Source organism: Astatotilapia calliptera, chromosome 1 (assembly GCF_964374335.1).
Source record: "Astatotilapia calliptera chromosome 1, fAstCal68.1, whole genome shotgun sequence".
In the NCBI taxonomy this organism is placed as follows: Eukaryota; Metazoa; Chordata; class Actinopteri; order Cichliformes; family Cichlidae; genus Astatotilapia; species Astatotilapia calliptera.
The window spans coordinates 39,538,809-39,555,033 of NC_137422.1; the positions used below are offsets into that span (position 1 = coordinate 39,538,809).

Genomic DNA, 16,225 nt, shown 5'->3' on the forward strand with positions numbered 1-16,225 from the left:
ATTACCATGGTAACAGGAAAGAGCTTGATATGAATCTTGTAATATCAGGTGTGGGAATGTTAGTCACCGTCTGATTGACAGTTTTTATCTGGCCCCGAGTGTCAGGTGTGCAGCAGCATGTTTAGTTGACCGATGATGGTAAGTTCTCCAGCAAGAGAGCGTCACTGAGCTGCCACACGTTGTCACGTTGGCAGCTCAGTGACGCTCTGTGTTGGATTTCTAAACAGGCTAAGAAGCTAGATCTTCTGGTGTCTCAAGCTAAAGAGTCCAAAGCTGGTCATGCTGTTACCACAGCGCCCCCACATGACAGAGAAAAGAAACTGCAGTATGTAGATGCTTGTGGTTAGTTACAGAAAAGACACGACTGGACAAATCATAGAAAGAAACTCATTTATTGATAGTTAAATAGTAAAATGAAGTTTTCTTTTAAGGATATGTTGAACTGTTTTGAGGTGAGACGAGCAGCCGCACAGGAGTCAGGGAGGCTTTCACAATTTAAAATTAAATGAATCTGTCAGACTGAAGGGAGACATGACTTCACATCAGCACAAAACTCTTTCACATTATCACTGAACTCTCTACAGAAATAAAAACAAAGCTCTGACGGTACATCTAGACCACATTAAGTCATACAGTCACATTTTAAAGTTCACAGGTGTCTTTATATCAGGGGTGTCAAACAGGAGGCTCGGGGCCCAGCAAAGACTAATTCGGCCGGTGGAACAAGTGAAGGAAGGCATACATTTTGCCCTTTTAACTGTATTTCCGTAAGTTTGCAGCTTTTCTTACTGATAAAGACGTCCACCATCCACATTCATACTATAACACAGAAATAAAATAACAGAAAATCAGTTTGAGGGCAGAAAATTTCTTTTTTCAATAATGAGACTACAGTAAAAGTTTTCTGTGAATTAACAAAAACTTGGTGTTTTATAAGTACAGTGTGAGGAATGAGCTCTCTGAACATTTAAGCCCAAAGAGTCAGGCTGGCAGGTTTCTTTCTTTCCTGCAGCTGCTTTTATTTATCACGTAGAAAAACTGAGCTGTACTGTGCAGACTGCCCTTCTTGGTCTCATATGAACACATGTCAGGGATTAAATATGTACTTAAGCTTCTTTACGCTGACAGAAAGGCCACTTTCACTGGTCCGGGCCTTTTAACACAGGGTGGGCTGTATGTGGCCACAATGCAAACTGAGTCTGACACCCCTGCTTTACACCTTTATCCAGCAGAAACTGACAGTTTGACAAAAACAGCTTTAAAAATCTCTTCAAAGGGATCAAATCTGCATCATTACCTCACATGAAAATACAAATAAATAAAAACATGAACAATATCTCAAAGAAATATAGTGAAACTAAAACATTTCTTCACATTCATTCTCCTCTCTTCATTACTTTTTAGTCTCTTTAAAGCTAATTCATGTGCAGCTTCTTCATATTGTGCATGTGCCCAATACTGTCCTGTTTTGCATAGTTTAACATTTGATTCCTTCACAGCTTGAGGGGGTCGGACCGCTCTCACATCGCTCTGCTAAATGTGGAGCCATGAAGCTGTTTGCTAAGCTGAGCAGAAAAAGGTGCGTCTCTGTAAAGGCTCACAGCGTTTCTGCCAGGATCCAAACCAAGTCAGCTTTAGAGGATTTTCAGCCACTTGTTCCGAGCTCGAGCATCCTGACTTTTACTCTGCTGCAGGTCAGAGACCTCACCAGCTTTTTACTGCTCTGCATCCATCTGACAACAACATTAGTCACATTAAAAACATATTTATTTGAAGTCCCGACAGTAATTATGGACTCTTCCTTAGTAAACTCAGTGCATTTACATGATGCTGTTACTGACCGTGAAACAGTCGATCAGCTGACTGTCTCTCTGCTTCTTCTTTGGTAAATGAAACATACTAAAATCTTTCCTTGGACTCATCGTTGCATTAAAACTCGAGGCTTCGTGCTCAGCTAAGCTAACGTCTCCTGGCCTCAAATTTGCCCAAATGTTGAACTATTCATCTTCTGTTCACGCTTCCAGCCGCTCTGGCATAAAGTGAAGCTACAGCGGCACTCTGCTTTAGTGGCATTTCACATTAATCTGCATGTGCAAACTACTCAAAAAACACAATAAAATACAACAAAATAAATACTAAAGTGTGAAAGCACATCCTCGTGTCTTTGGTGAAGTCTCTGTGCTTCAGAGGTTAAACCTGCAGGTCTCACAGTTTTAACCGTGTGAGGAAAAAGAGACTTTTTAATTTTAAAAAAACATGGGAAGAAATCTCACTTTCTTTGGAGTTTCTGGTCTGTTGGTTGGACGTTTACTGAAAGGTGGAAACAAGCTGCTTTCAGACGAGTTATTCCAAGAAATAATCAAAAAACCTGACTGACTGCAGTCCTGCCTGATTTAAGTCACTCATTAAACTCTACAGAGCAGACTGACGCTCGGACGGATGATGGATCCGTCTTCATCACAACTCAGTTTTACCCTCCTAAGACCCAAACTCTGTCATGGTATGCATTTTTAATTTCTCTTTGCTATTTGGGCTGATTGGGACCTGATGGATGTAAAAACAAAGAATTACCTGTTTTGTTTTTTTTACCTGATTTTTGTCTCTGAGAAAAATTAGATCCACATATGAGGACATTCATTTTAAATTTCGATAGAACAGTGGCAGTATAATGTCCTTGTTAGTGGATATCAGGCCCTTGTAGAGCAAAATTGAGTATTTTGGTCAAGACGACCCAAAATGCGATGTCCACATATGTGGACGCCAGGTCCTAGGAGGTTAAACAAAAAGAAATCACCACCAGTTTTCACTTGCAAGTAACATCTGAATGACGAAGGAAAGTTACAGGTAGTTGGAGATAAAGTGCTATATTAAATAAGCTTGATATGTATTTGCACAAAGCAGCGCAGCAGCTTTAATAGTTTTCTGTCACACAGCAAAGGTCTGAGGCTCTTTGAGGACGTGAAGCCTCTGAGTCTGTCTGCGCTTTAGTGTTGGTGCTGTTTATGATTAAGACTCCAGAATGACCGATCACGGTTAGTTTCTCTCAACTATCCAGACCAAAACGGGCCTGGATAGTTGCTGACATATTGTGGTGTGGACTGGCAGCTTCAGGACAGAAAATCTTCTACTACTACTTACAGAAAACATTTTCACGTGCAGGCAGAAAGCTGTGATAAATATTCTTATAGTGTAAGTGAAGGTGCTGCACAGCTATAAATGGCCTTCAGTGTGAGTAAAGCTTAGTTTCTCAGATCACTTAGTAATTTTGGGCCTTACACAAGTGCAGCCCACCGGGACTTCGATACGCGTCTTCTGGACTCGATATGTGTCTGCGTCCTTACACTTGGTCTTCATCAGGACCACCATCGGAGCCCGAACCTCCACAGAGTTGTAGTCGTTCACCTCGCGCCCGTCGATGATGCATCCCTTACAAAGGCACTCGGCAAAGATGATGTCACGTGGATACCTGCTGTCGTTTCGGTCTATGCTGGAGACACAGACAGACAGAAAAGACCTCAACACGTGCAGGAGACAGTGAACACACAGCAGATTCAGTCAGGACAATACGCGGCTTCTCAAATCAAAGCTCGTTTAATATTAAAGCTGGTAGCTTTCATCTGCTCGCTGGTTCCAGGTTGAACTTCCTGAACCAGCTCAGCAGCCGTCCATCCATTTCTACTCCGCAATAATCCAGCCTGCTCTCTGCACGTCCAAACTTTGGATCAGCCACCACCAGAGATGGGCAGTAACGCGTTACTTGTAACATCCACCATACCTGCTGCTGAACCAAAGCATGATGTATACCATGTTGGTAAATAAATAAAGAATTATTAAATATGTTCCAATTCAAATCGATTTTAGCCAGAATAACGCGTTATCGATTCATTAAATCCTGAATCTATTTTTGTCAGTCTCTGACCAAAATTCACTGAACCAGCAGCAAAAAAAGTTCCAAGCTACACTTCACATTTGTAAAACATCGTCACTGTTTCTCTCTTACTTTGACTGTTTTGCTTCCACCACGATACGATCTCACTTCCTGCACAGCTCTGTCTCTCTAAGTGTCCTTCAAGAACAGTTTCCCATCTCAAATCTCTGTTTTCTGCATTATTTGCTGCTTATTACGCACCAGTCTACCTGTGTGTTCAGTGCTGTCAGCCTCTGACAAGAAAGCCTGTTCAGTGCAGAAATGTAAACTTTTTAAAATGATGCCAAAACTCTTAGCTGAGTCTCTAATCAAACCTCTGTAACTTCAGCAGCATCAAGTTCAGAAGCTGATTCGTGGTTTTCTTCCATTTTTGATTGGCTGCAGAATATTTTTAAGGTTATCTGTTAGAAAAAGCCAGACCAGAAAAATCTCCTTTATGTGTTTCTGTTTTAGCCTCAGTTACTTTGACACAAACGCATCTGTTGTGATGCTCACAGCTCTGATGAAGGGTCAGCCTTGTTTTTATACAGAGATTGAAAAAAAATATAGAATTTGAATATTTCTGACTGTCAGTAAAAATTCAGTCGAATCGATGATAGAAATTTGCGACAATACCCAACATTCAAACTTTCATTCAAACAGTAATGAGTGAGAGAATGAGCATTTTTGTCCCTCTGCGGGTTCCATACTTACTAGTAACGCCACGGAGACAGCGCGCGGCCGTTGAGTTCGTGCATTTGCTGGGCAGCCTGTTCGCAGGTGGTGAGCTCCTGGTGCTCGCGGGCGTCGCGCTGAAGGTCGAGCTTCTTCAGGTTCACGTCAAACTTTCGCTCGCGGGCCTCCACCTTCTCGGCGCTGAGACACCTGGAGGCGGCCGGGCGGAGCTCGTGCATTTGCTGGGCAGCCTGTTCGCTGGTGGTCAGGTTCTGGTGCTCGCAGGCGTCCACCATCTCGGCGCGGAGCTCGTAGAGGATCAGCAGAGAGAAATGCAAAGTGGCAGAAACAGTCAGAGAGAGCTTGGCGTGATTGGCCATCTTGACTTCGGACGGCTGAGACTGGCGCCGCTCCATTGTAGCTGCTTTAAATACGGTATCGGAGCTCCTACGGCTGCCCGGTTGCCATGGGGATCTCCTCAACATTTCCTCACGACAAACAGTCCACGTGCGGCCCCGCCCCTCTGCTGGCTGTGCACTGTGTTTGTGACCGCGGGCAGACAGCCTCGTACCTCTAATAAACTCCGCCGTGAGCTCTTTTTAAACATTTCACACGTTTCATTGTTGGTTTGTTTTTTAAAGGTAGAGACAGATGTTTATGTTTTACAGAAAAAGGTTTTATCGCCTGAAACGTGAATATTGTCAGGTTTTCTGCAACTGCTGCTGTTCTGATCCTCAACAGTACATCTCAGTGTTTACATGTGTTTACACAGTTTTTTTTGTTTTTTTTTGTTAATTCTGTGGAGCTGAACACTGCGGCTTTACACAAGACTGAAGACAGCTAAATCTGACTTTCTGTAGCTTTTTATTAGCAGTGACTTTATTTATTCTTCACATGTTGATAGTTTCATGTTGACTTTTGGCAAAATGCAGCGACAACAGATCTTTGACTTTAATGTGTTTCTTTTTGTTGTTCCTTTTTTTTGACCTATTGACCTATTCAAGGCTGTAATAACCTCATGCCAAATAATCTATTTTGCAATTAATGTTTGGAAAATATTGGATATTATGGGTCTCCCCCCCCCCCCCCCCCCAAAAAAAAAAACAACAACAAAAAAACAGGGGTCTTTATGACAATAAAGCCACAGAAACCTAAAAAATATTTAAAAAATAATGAAAAACTTTATACCTATGGTTAGGTCTGAAGTTGTTTAAAAGATGTGATGTGGAAAAAAATGAAAAATGAATTCATATATGATAATGCTATATCACCTGTTGGATGGGGACCCGTTTGGGTCCCGAGGGTAAACAGTGGATGTAAATTTTAAAAACTCTTATTGCTCCAAAAATAATAATGCATCCAAATCAATTTTGTTATCAATTATTGACCTATTCAAGGCTGTAATAACTTCATGCCAAATATTTTACTTTGCAATTAATTTTTGGAAAATATTGCATATTATGGGTCTCCCCCCCAAAAAAACAGGGGTCCTTATGACACTAAAGCCATAAAAACTTTAAAAGATCTGATGTGGAAAAAAATGAAAAATGAATTCATATATGATAATGCTATATCACCTGTTGGATGGGGACCCGTTTGGGTCCAGAGGTTAAACAATGGATGTAAAGTTTGAGGGATGCTGAAGGGTTAAACGTTTGCAAAATGTATTAAACTAGGGTGACCAACCGTCCTCTTTTTTCTGCACTTGGTGATTTGTAAAAACCTTTATAACATTTTTTATTTCACCATTCATTAACTGCACAGAGACGGTACCGTGTAAATATGTTAAAGTTTTCTTTAAGAAAACAGTATTATTAAAGTTCTTCATGACTGGGCCAAGTGTCCTCTTTTTTGGAAATCAAAATATGGTCACCCTAATTAAACGGTCCAAGGTTCAAGTCCGCACTGTGCCATGAAACACCCGTATTCTCCTGTAAAATATAAATGTGAAATAAAAGATAAAACACATGAGGAATTAAAAAATAAAACGTGAGGTCGTTCCTGACTCTTCACATGGAAAAAAAATCCTCTTGAAGGTTTAAACATCTGGAAACGTCTCCTGCAATATCAGCATCAGGAACAGCAGCTGAAAAATGGCTGCTGCAGTTTTTACTATCTGCACACTGGATTCTCTTTGTGGGGGGACCGGTTCTGACGTCAGGGCCCCCCCAGGTCGTCATGAACTGTCAGTGAACACGCTGCTGTAATTTTACAAGATAGCAAGCAAGCAATTTATTAATATAGCACTTTCAAAACAGATCTCAGCTGAAAACAAAGTGTTGTGCACATGACATAACAAATAACAAAATGAAATAGTATATGTAAAAAGAAAAGCAAATTCAATCAGACAAAAACCATAAAAGGTCCGGGTCAGACTGTGTCATAAGCCAGGGAGTAAAAGTGATTTCTGAGACGGGCTTTAGAAGTGGACAATGATGGAGCACGAAGAAGCTCAGAGAGATAAGGTGGAGCAAGACCTTTAAAACATTTAAAAACAAGCATTAAAATTTGAAAATGAACTCATGCAGCCAATGGAGTGAAGCCAGGATAGGAGTTATATGCTCTCTCTTACAGGTTCTGGTTAGAAGTCGTGCAGCAGGATTTTGGACCAGCTGCAGACGGAGATGCAGAAGAAAGGAATAAAAATAAATGTTTTTTCCAGTTTTTCTTACAGGTGTTTTGGTTCAGGTCCAACACAAAGTGACTTTTTGAATATGAACACATGAACATGTGCCCACCCCAGTCAGAAATGCAGATGTTGTCATTTGCAGCCAGATGTGTGCACTTTCATTTATTACAGTTATTCTTTGCAAAAATTAATCACTTATTTGAAAAACTAGACATGCTTAAACCAAAAGAAATTTTGCACAAAACTTACATATTTCGTGGGCCTTGCAAGTGGGTGGAGCACAATGGCCTCATCGCACCGCTTATAAAACTGCAGAAGCTTAGCCCCACCGCTGTGTTTCAGGTAGGGCGCTATCGCTGTTGCTCACACATTTAATTCAACTTGGCACTGCCATTGTGGTACATTGCATCATTTGCATGACTCCTTCAGGCTGGGTCATTTAAGAGAGTGAAACAGTTTTTTATTGGCTCATTTATTGTTAGCTGTTAGACCTTGAGACACAGGTGACATCAGTTCCTGGGTAGACCCATCCCCTGCAGCTAATTTTAGATCCCAGAGTCATCCTGCTGAGTTCACCTTTAGGAATGTGGACTCCTCCCACATATTTGAATAGCACTCCTTGTTTTTATACTGCACTGCAGTAAATGTCACAAAGGAAGTAAACAAACCTTTAGCATTTATGGTGAAAATGAGTCACCTGCTGTGGGTGTGCACATGATTGATTTTACATCCTGAGGTTTTAGGCTGACCAACGTGGTCAGAATCTCATCAGAAAAACATTTGTGCCAAAGATAATAGTACCACCGTCCAATAGGAGTGTGCTCCAGGTGCTGAAGTAGATGTGAGAATTGGAAAGCAGGAAGATTGATTACGCACAGGAAACAGGGAAACACACAGGGTTCCCACTGCAGCCCCCACCCCTCTGCCCTGTCAGGAAACCCCCATCTGTGCCTGAGCTCAGAGTAACACTGTTGGGAATGCGTGCCTCTCTGATATCAGGGCGAAATGTTCTCACAGACCTAAGATGTCATTCAGCGCTATCCATTCCTCACATACATCCAGTTGAAGAAGCATCCAATGATTATCTGTGAGAAATTACTGATTGGTAAAAAGGAAAAGGTTACATCATGTTTTGGCCTGAAAGCTTCTGAGCCGATGCTGAAACAGTGCTGTTGAAGGTGAGTGATAATCTGTCACTCACAGTAGATTCAGATGATAATGCAGCCCTGAATCTGATGGACCTCAGAGCTGCTGCCTTCTTCGCCTCAGACACTGGGTTGGCATTGAGGCTGCAGCTCATCACTGGTTCAGTTCTCACTTTACGGGGAACACTGGGATCCATCCTGGGACCAGTCGTCTTGTAACCGTGTCTGCTTCCATTTGGTGATACCATTAGGAGATTAAACATCTGCTTTCATTTCTATGCTAATGATTTACAGCTTTAAACCTCAGGGTTCATTACAACCTCTACCAGGCTGTCCACTAATAACGTCCTCTAGTTAAGGTCCGAACTCTTCCACGGCAGCATTTTTAATTTCTCTTTGATATTTGGGCTGATTGGGACCTGATGAATGTAAAAACAAAGAATTACCAGATTGTTGTTTTTTTTACCTGATTTTTTTTTCTGAGAAAAATGAGACCCATATATGATATTTGTTTAGAATTTCGATAGAACAGTGGCAGCATAATGTCCTCGTAAGTGGATATCAGGCCCTTGTAGAGCAAAATTTAGTATTTTGGTCTAAATAACCCAAAATGTGATGTCCACATATGTGGACGCCAGATCCTAGGAGGTTAAACAGTGACAAAACTGAGGTCCTCTTCCTTAGTCCTTCCACGTCTTGAAGTAGGCTATATGAATGCAGCTTGTTAACTTAGCTAGAACAGTACAGTAAGATGCAGCTTAAAGCACCTGAAGTGGCCGAATGAGCTGAGCATCCAGACTTCATGATGTCAGAGAGGGTGGATATTCCAAATGCTGATGAAATGAGGGGCTGCTCATCAAAAGCTGCACAGAATTAGGATCTGGAACCTTTAAACACAACCAGCTATGCCTTGACTTTACATCTGAACCGTTTCCACACTTCAGTCAGAAACAGACTGAGTTACATATTTTGCACGTGTGATTTTGACTTTTAACAGCAGTTTTCCTGCTGGAGGCTCCCATTCACTGGTTGTTATTTACCTTGCTGAATGTGTATTTGTCAGTACTGTTTGAAGCAGTGGCGGTTTGCTATCGCCCATTTGCTGGGAGTAAGGGCGCCGGGGGCGGGGGACCTTCTCTGACCGGCTGGAGCAGCATCTAATAACCAACTCGCAAAATAAAACAAAATAAAAACAAACCAACAACCACGAAAACACCAGACATCATGATACAGACTTATAATTTGCACCGATGTTTTTTCTATAGGGAAAAGTGAGCGCGAAAGCCCTCGGTGCGCCTGCTCGCTGCTGAAGTCAAAGTAAACTTTATTGTCATCTCCGCTACATACAGTCCAGTATATAGAGACGAGACGACGAGGCTCCAGTTACAGCAGTGCAAGTAAACAAACAATAAATATCAGAAGAGAAAGAAAATAAATCTACACTTTAGGACTCGGGGTAAAGGATCAATAATGAACAGAACAATCCGGTGCCACAGAAATGATCTGTGCTACTCCAAAAAATAGTTTGTCTGCTATAAAACAGAGAAGCATGTTACAGGCCTGACAGCCAAAGGTTCAACACTCGTCCTGTTTTCTAACAGGAAACAGCGTTTACACACACTCACTGGAATGTTTCTGGCCTTTTCAACTGTGACATTTAGCAGAGCGCTCATTGTTCTAAAACATAAAACAAAAGAAGACCACTCACTAGCTCACTATCGATATCCCTCTCTCCCCACATCACTCTCAAAACTTTCCCCTCCTCCTGAACCAAATGTCATGTTCCATACTATTTTTCTTTATTTTGTGTATTGATCACGTTAGTAATAGTAATGATCATTTTATCACTTAGTTATATACGCACAGTGGGATGCAAAAGTTTGGGCAACCTTATTATTCAGTATTTTCCTGTATAAATCGTTGGTTGTTACAATAAAAAATGTGGCAGACCGAGAAAAATCTCGGATAGACAGAAGCGACGATGAGAACAGTCAGAGTCGACCCACAGACCAGCACCAAAGACCTGCAACATCATGTTGCAGCAGATGGAGTCGCTGTGCATCGTTCAACCATTCGGCGCACTTTACACAAGGAGATGCTGCATGTGAGAGTGATGCAGAGGAAGCCTTTTCTCCACCCACAGCACAAACAGAGCCGCTTGAGGCTCTGTTTGTGGGTGGGCGGAAAATTCCCAGGGTGGCGTTGTCGGGTTTTTGTCAAATTGTGAAGACTCTCCATTCTTCCCCACCTCGTGCTGCCACATTTAGGTGACGGCTAAGTGAAGAACATAGTCGTGATTCCCTTTCCCAGAGGAGTTAAGGATGAGCTGACGGCACAGACCTGCTGTATGTGCTGTGGAATTCCCTTTGGCTCTGTGTGTTTTGTCAGTTCGTATATACGGCACGAGGGTGGCGGCCCATCTTTAGAGATGACGTTTGACCGGCGCGCTCTCACCGTGCTGCAGCATGCGATAAAAGAATCTCATCAAGTGTTTACAGTTTACTTAAAAACTTCCATGACACCGTCTATGATCACATTTACAGGGAAGATTAAAAATAGTAAAAACATGCACAACTGTAAAAAGGGTTATTATTGAGTTACAAATCTCTGACTGCAGAAGCGCGATATTTCTAAAGATGACGAAAATGCTGAGTGACTCAGCTGAACAGTTGTTAGGTCGTTCAGGAAATAACAGTCAAACATTCACGCCCCGATACAAAACAGGCTGCTACTATGAGTCACAGTGGACTGATGCAATATCACAGCTGTTTTTTCCCAGAATGTTTTAAGCAGACATCATATCTGAGATGCCAGTGCAAGTGTAGGAGGCCATTATCAGGCTGAAAACCCCAAATAAACCAATCAGAGAGATGAGAAAATGAATACACTCAGCAATTCGGCAACACCAAAAGGCCTGAAAGAACACAGAAGACAACTCAAGTGCATGATGATATAATTATTTCCATGGTTTAGAAAACCAACTTCAAACCAAGTCAGGAACACCGTTGAAGAGGCAGGAGGATCAGTATGACGGTCTACAATCAAGAGACGCCTCGATGGATGCTAATGCAGAGAGTTTACAGCAAGGTGCAATCCTCTGGTTACACCATCTTAAAGAGCCGTGACGGTTCGGTAAAAACGACTTGTGGACAGACGAAACCAAACTGATGGAAAGAGAGAAGTAGCTCGACCGGTAAATCGAGAGCTTCACCATCTTGGTTCTCTGGGATTGGTGGTGCAGTGATGCGGGCACTTTACTGGTCCTTTGTGGTTAAGAGAGAAACCGGGTCTTTGGTGTTTATCGATTACGTGACTGCTGGTAGAAGCAGGAGGATGAACTATGAGGTGCAAAACTGATGAGACAGAGCTTCACAGTGCAGGTGGATAATGTAAAAGAACATTTCTATTATTCTCATTTAAAGTATTTAAGGGTTTATGCATATGCTTAGTTGTGACACTTTAATAATTAATAATAATTAATTTCAGCCTCAGCACTGGGAGAAGACCAAGACCTTTACAGATGCTGATAACTTCCTCCCTCTTCCTTGGAATGCAATACTAATAATCGGGCAAAACCGAACTTTGCAAAACCAGCTGAAACAATAACTGAAAAACAGAAAAGGGAAATTAAAATGTTATTTCAAGGGACCTTTCCGTCCTCCCTCCTTTCTTTTCCTTCCTAGGTGGAATCCTGCTGCTTATCTGCCCTCTGTTTGTCTTCTAATGCCCTGCCAGAAAATCTCCATGGAGACGGGAGTAGCCACCTGATTAAAAATAGGAATGAAAATCCATCTCCAGGGAAACCACGAGGTCATCAACAAAAGACTACCGTATTTTTGGCGCATTGTTGATGAATGGGTCTGTTTTCATACATAAGGCGCACCGGCTCCCTCTCAGTGATGCCGCAGTGTTCGTTTGACTTTGACCTGCATTTACTTACTGTACTCTGTCTGCGGGAAACTTTGCAGAAAGATCCTAAACACAAGGCCTCAGAGAAAATGGTTAAGGTGGCATGCTGTTTTGTGCTGCATTTTTTGTTGCATTTGTGACATTTTAAGTTTGTTGTGAATTTAACTCCAAATCCAGTTTATTTATATAGCACGTTTAAAAAAACAAAAAACCACAAAAAAACAGCCCAAAGTGCTGTACAAAAACGAAATAAGAAATAAAGCCGTTCACATCAAAACACTCACATAAAAGCATAAAAGGCATAACAAATCCCAGCGGTCCAAACGCTGTTGACAAAAAATGTGTGTTTTCAAGTTTTCAAAAGAGACTTAAGAAACAGGAAGCGAAGATGCCTGCGTGATATTTAAAGGAAACCTGTTCCAAAGTTTCTGAGCTACAGTTGAAAGAAGTTGGTTCTCCTCTAAGTTTTAGCCTCGATTTTTCTGGACAACCACAAGCACCTGGTTGGCTGATCCAAGGACCCCCGAGGGAATATAAGGCTGAAGTACCTCAGAAAGGTACGGCGGTACAAGGCCAGGCATTTATAAGCTGACATTGGGACTTTGAAATGAATTCTGTGATAAACAGGAAGTCACTGAAGAGAGGACAGGACAGGTGAGATATGTTCATGCTTGTGATTATAGGTGGCAGATAAATTTGGCAGTCGTCTGCGTAGCAGTGAAAGGATGTCTCATGTTTCCTAAGATCAAGTGTGTGATCATGTAGAAGTTGTATAGTTTTAATGTTTTATTTGGGAACAGAATGGTGTGTATGTGTGAGTTTGGTGATGGAGTTTTTATTATGAATGAATTATGATTTTTTTTATGAATTATGTCTATTTTTTATGTTTTATGGACGGCAGATGGACATTTGCTCTTGGCTATAATCTGGTATGTTTACATTCATGTAATGCTTTTACATGTATGTTCATTAACATGCACTGTACTAAATAAAATAAAAAAACACAAAAAAGGTGGCTGAGGTGTGAGTGCTGCACCTTTAACGCCAGCCAAGTGTTCCAAACGAGAGATAAGAATACTGTGGTCCGCAGTATCAAGCACTGCAGTAAGATCCAAAAGCACCAGAATCACAGAGCTTCCAGAATCATTTGCTGTAAGGATGTCATTAAAAACCAATAAAAGTGCTGCTTCAGTGCCTGGAACCAGACTGAGAAACCTCCATAAAAGCATTAGTATCCAAAAATGTATTTGAGTGGGTAAAAAAGAAATGTGAATAACTTTGAAAGGTAAATGGACTGATTCATATATAGCACGTTTCTACTCTCCCAGAGTACTCAAAGCACTTTATCCAACATGCCATATTCACCCAAGCACTTTCTTCTAAGCTTCTTAGTGCTTCCCAACTAACATTCATACTCATAGAGCAACTTGGGGTTAACCATACTCGGCATGCAGACTAGAGAAGCCAGGGCACTAACCTTCCGATCACCTTCTAGATGACCTGCTCTACCTGAGCTACAGCCACCCACAAAAGCAACTTTGGAAAGGATGTGCAAACTGAGGGGTTAGGCCCAGGTTGTTTTTTATAATACGATTGCATGTTTAAAACCATCAGGAGCCACACTGGAAGTAATACTGCTAATTGTAATAGCAAGGACTGAGGTTCCAGTCGAGGGAAAATCCTCTTTAAAAAGCCATGCAGGGATCACATCCACGGGAAAGCCAGAGCGTTTCATTTGCCTAAACACCTCAGTGAGAACGGTAATTGAAACTGGCTCAAACTGGTGAAAAAACAGCTGAGCAGGGAATAAACATGCATGGTTCATGTGTAGGAGGTACTATTGCTGAGCTGATAGACTCAACCTGTTTAAAAAGAAAGAAAGGAACTGATGACATATACCAGCAGAGCTTTTCAGGGTGGTAGACTGAGGCACATTCAGAATGGAGCCGATAGTCTTAAAACGAACACGGGGATTATGACACAAAGGCTTCATAATGCAAAGCTCCTTATATCTGATGGTTTTATGAAAGATAAAGCTACTCAGGAGCATTTAATTAAATAATTATCACCAACTGCAACATCAAAGTGACACACGTGTTAATGGGTCATCACATATGGATGACTCTGCACAATGGGTGTATTTACTTTAGGTACTTTGACTATTTTATTGACTACCGTAAATAAATAAGGCTTCTCACTGAGAACCTGTGGGTAGAGTCTGGTTTGGGGACTTAGATTAACATAAACTGGGCGTTAGTCAGGGATTCTGTGGTAGACATACCTGGAATAAAAGGTTTGTGCATCCAAGTACGAAGCTGCTTGGGGAAGATCACAAGCTGTTAAACCTTTAATTTTGAGGATTTGACACAAGCAGAAATGGGTTCATGTGTTTCTGAGGCAAATGGATGCAGATTATCATTAGAACAACTATTTTAAAAAGACTTTGCATCAAAGGCTCCAACAGCTTGTAAAGCCAGAATCATCAAAGCAGCAGCGATGCAGTTGCCCCAAACAGGGGCCTAATTTCAGTACTTTGCAAAACAGCATTTCACTACAAAATGATGTTTATGCTCCTAGGACCTGTGTTCAACCCTTGGATTTTGGTTCCCACCCGAATCCCACCAAAAACATATTTTCTGGTTGCTATAATGCCAACCAGAATGTCTTATCACAGTTTACTGCACATGGATTTGGGCATATTTCACAGTGGGAAACGTGACTCATGTAGTCAAGCAGATAAAAGACATTCTGGAATGGATGGGGAGGCAGAGTGTTATTCTTGCATTGTTATCTCGAGGTGGTGCCGGCCTTCTAAAAGCTGAGCAGGATGTCAGCCAAATAAAATCTCTCAATCAATCATCAAAAGCTCAACCCTCCTCCAATGACAAAGTGTGTGTACATGTGGATGTTCTGTTTTGTCCTTTGTTTTGTCTTTTTTGTTCTTTATTTTTTGTTCATTTCTGGCTGTGGTGTTAAAGTTTTATTTTTGGTTTGTTCACTGGGATTGTGGAGGGTGTGCCGACCATCCTGACCTGCTGGTGAGCCTCGGTCCTGAACCCTCTTGCCCGGCATGATTGACGGTGTAGCTTTAAAACATTGCATTCCTTTGAGTAGTAAATTTAAACTGAACTGTGCAATCATGTCTTCTGTGGAAACCTGTGCACCTTATTGGTGTTTCTACTCATTTCCTTAAGTGGAATTCCCAATGTGGGGTTTTTGTTGGCCACATTATTTTTGCCCCTGGATATCATGAGAACAGTGAAAGTACTGAATCACTCTTAGACATATTCACACATGCTGCACCCTTCCGCTGAGGAAACTTTCAGACTTGAGATAAGCCTGAATATGTGGTCTTAATAAATAATAAGACTACATATTCTATAATAAATAAGAGTTTTATGAAAACACTGAATTAAAAAAACAGCGGCCTTGGAAAAGACCAAAGTTACGCTTCACTATTGAACATGACATAAAATAAACTATACACACAGTGTCTTTCAATGGCAGAGGTGCGCGTGTGGCTCAGTGTCTAAATGAGTGAGAATGTGCGCTTGAAGCCATTTATAGTTCACTTATCTGTTCTGCTGCTCACAAACAAGCACAAATTTATGTTAATGATCATAATGCCAAAAAAATAAGTACATTGGGCATCTTTCTTGGGCCTCAGACAAAAATACAAAATTATGGGATGGGACAAGCAAAGAAAAGAAAAAGAAAGAAACAAACATAATTAGACTGAACATGAGTGGTATGCCCCATTGCACCTGGCATGTTATTGGGACGTCCATCGAGCTTTTGCTTTATTCCTTCTTGTAGCTTTGTTATAAAGCCGACATCTTCTTGTGAAATGCTGCCTTGGTTACGCAGATGTAACGACCACCAAACAGCTAAGACAGTAAATGAGAGCAGGTAAATGGATTCAGCACAAAGAAGCGGGAGAGTAACCCCGAGCCATCCGGG

General features: G+C 41.5%; 1 protein-coding gene across 5 annotated transcripts; it reads right to left on the reverse strand.

Moving 5' to 3' along the window:
* Nucleotides 1-376: 376 nt before the first annotated feature.
* LOC113027178 (uncharacterized) lies at nt 377-6,637 on the reverse strand. 5 transcript variants are annotated; one of them, XM_080303670.1, is made up of 4 exons: nt 4,622-6,637; nt 3,342-3,487; nt 2,278-2,310; nt 377-1,733 (listed from the first exon to the last, which is right to left on the reverse strand). In XM_080303670.1, exons 1-4 carry the CDS (start codon nt 5,065-5,067, stop codon nt 1,705-1,707), a joined length of 654 nt encoding a protein of 217 aa, XP_080159796.1. In that variant the 5' UTR covers nt 5,068-6,637; the 3' UTR covers nt 377-1,704. The 5 variants fall into 5 exon arrangements, with proteins under 5 accessions (XP_080159796.1, XP_026032574.1, XP_026032566.1 ...); XM_026176789.2 differs by having other exon boundaries at nt 3,277-3,487; nt 4,622-6,626; XM_026176781.2 differs by lacking the exon at nt 2,278-2,310 and having other exon boundaries at nt 3,277-3,487; nt 4,622-6,630.
* Nucleotides 6,638-16,225: the final 9,588 nt, after the last annotated feature.

Coding starts and splice junctions, on each gene's coding strand:
- LOC113027178 (XM_026176774.2), bottom strand. CDS start 5,067: ATGTTGAGGAGATCCCCATGGCAACCGGGCAGCCGTAGGAGCTCCGAT. Junction 3,488..4,621: donor CTGTCTCCGTGGCGTTACTA/GTAAGTATGGAA, acceptor CTGTGTCTCCAG/CATAGACCGAAACGACAGCA.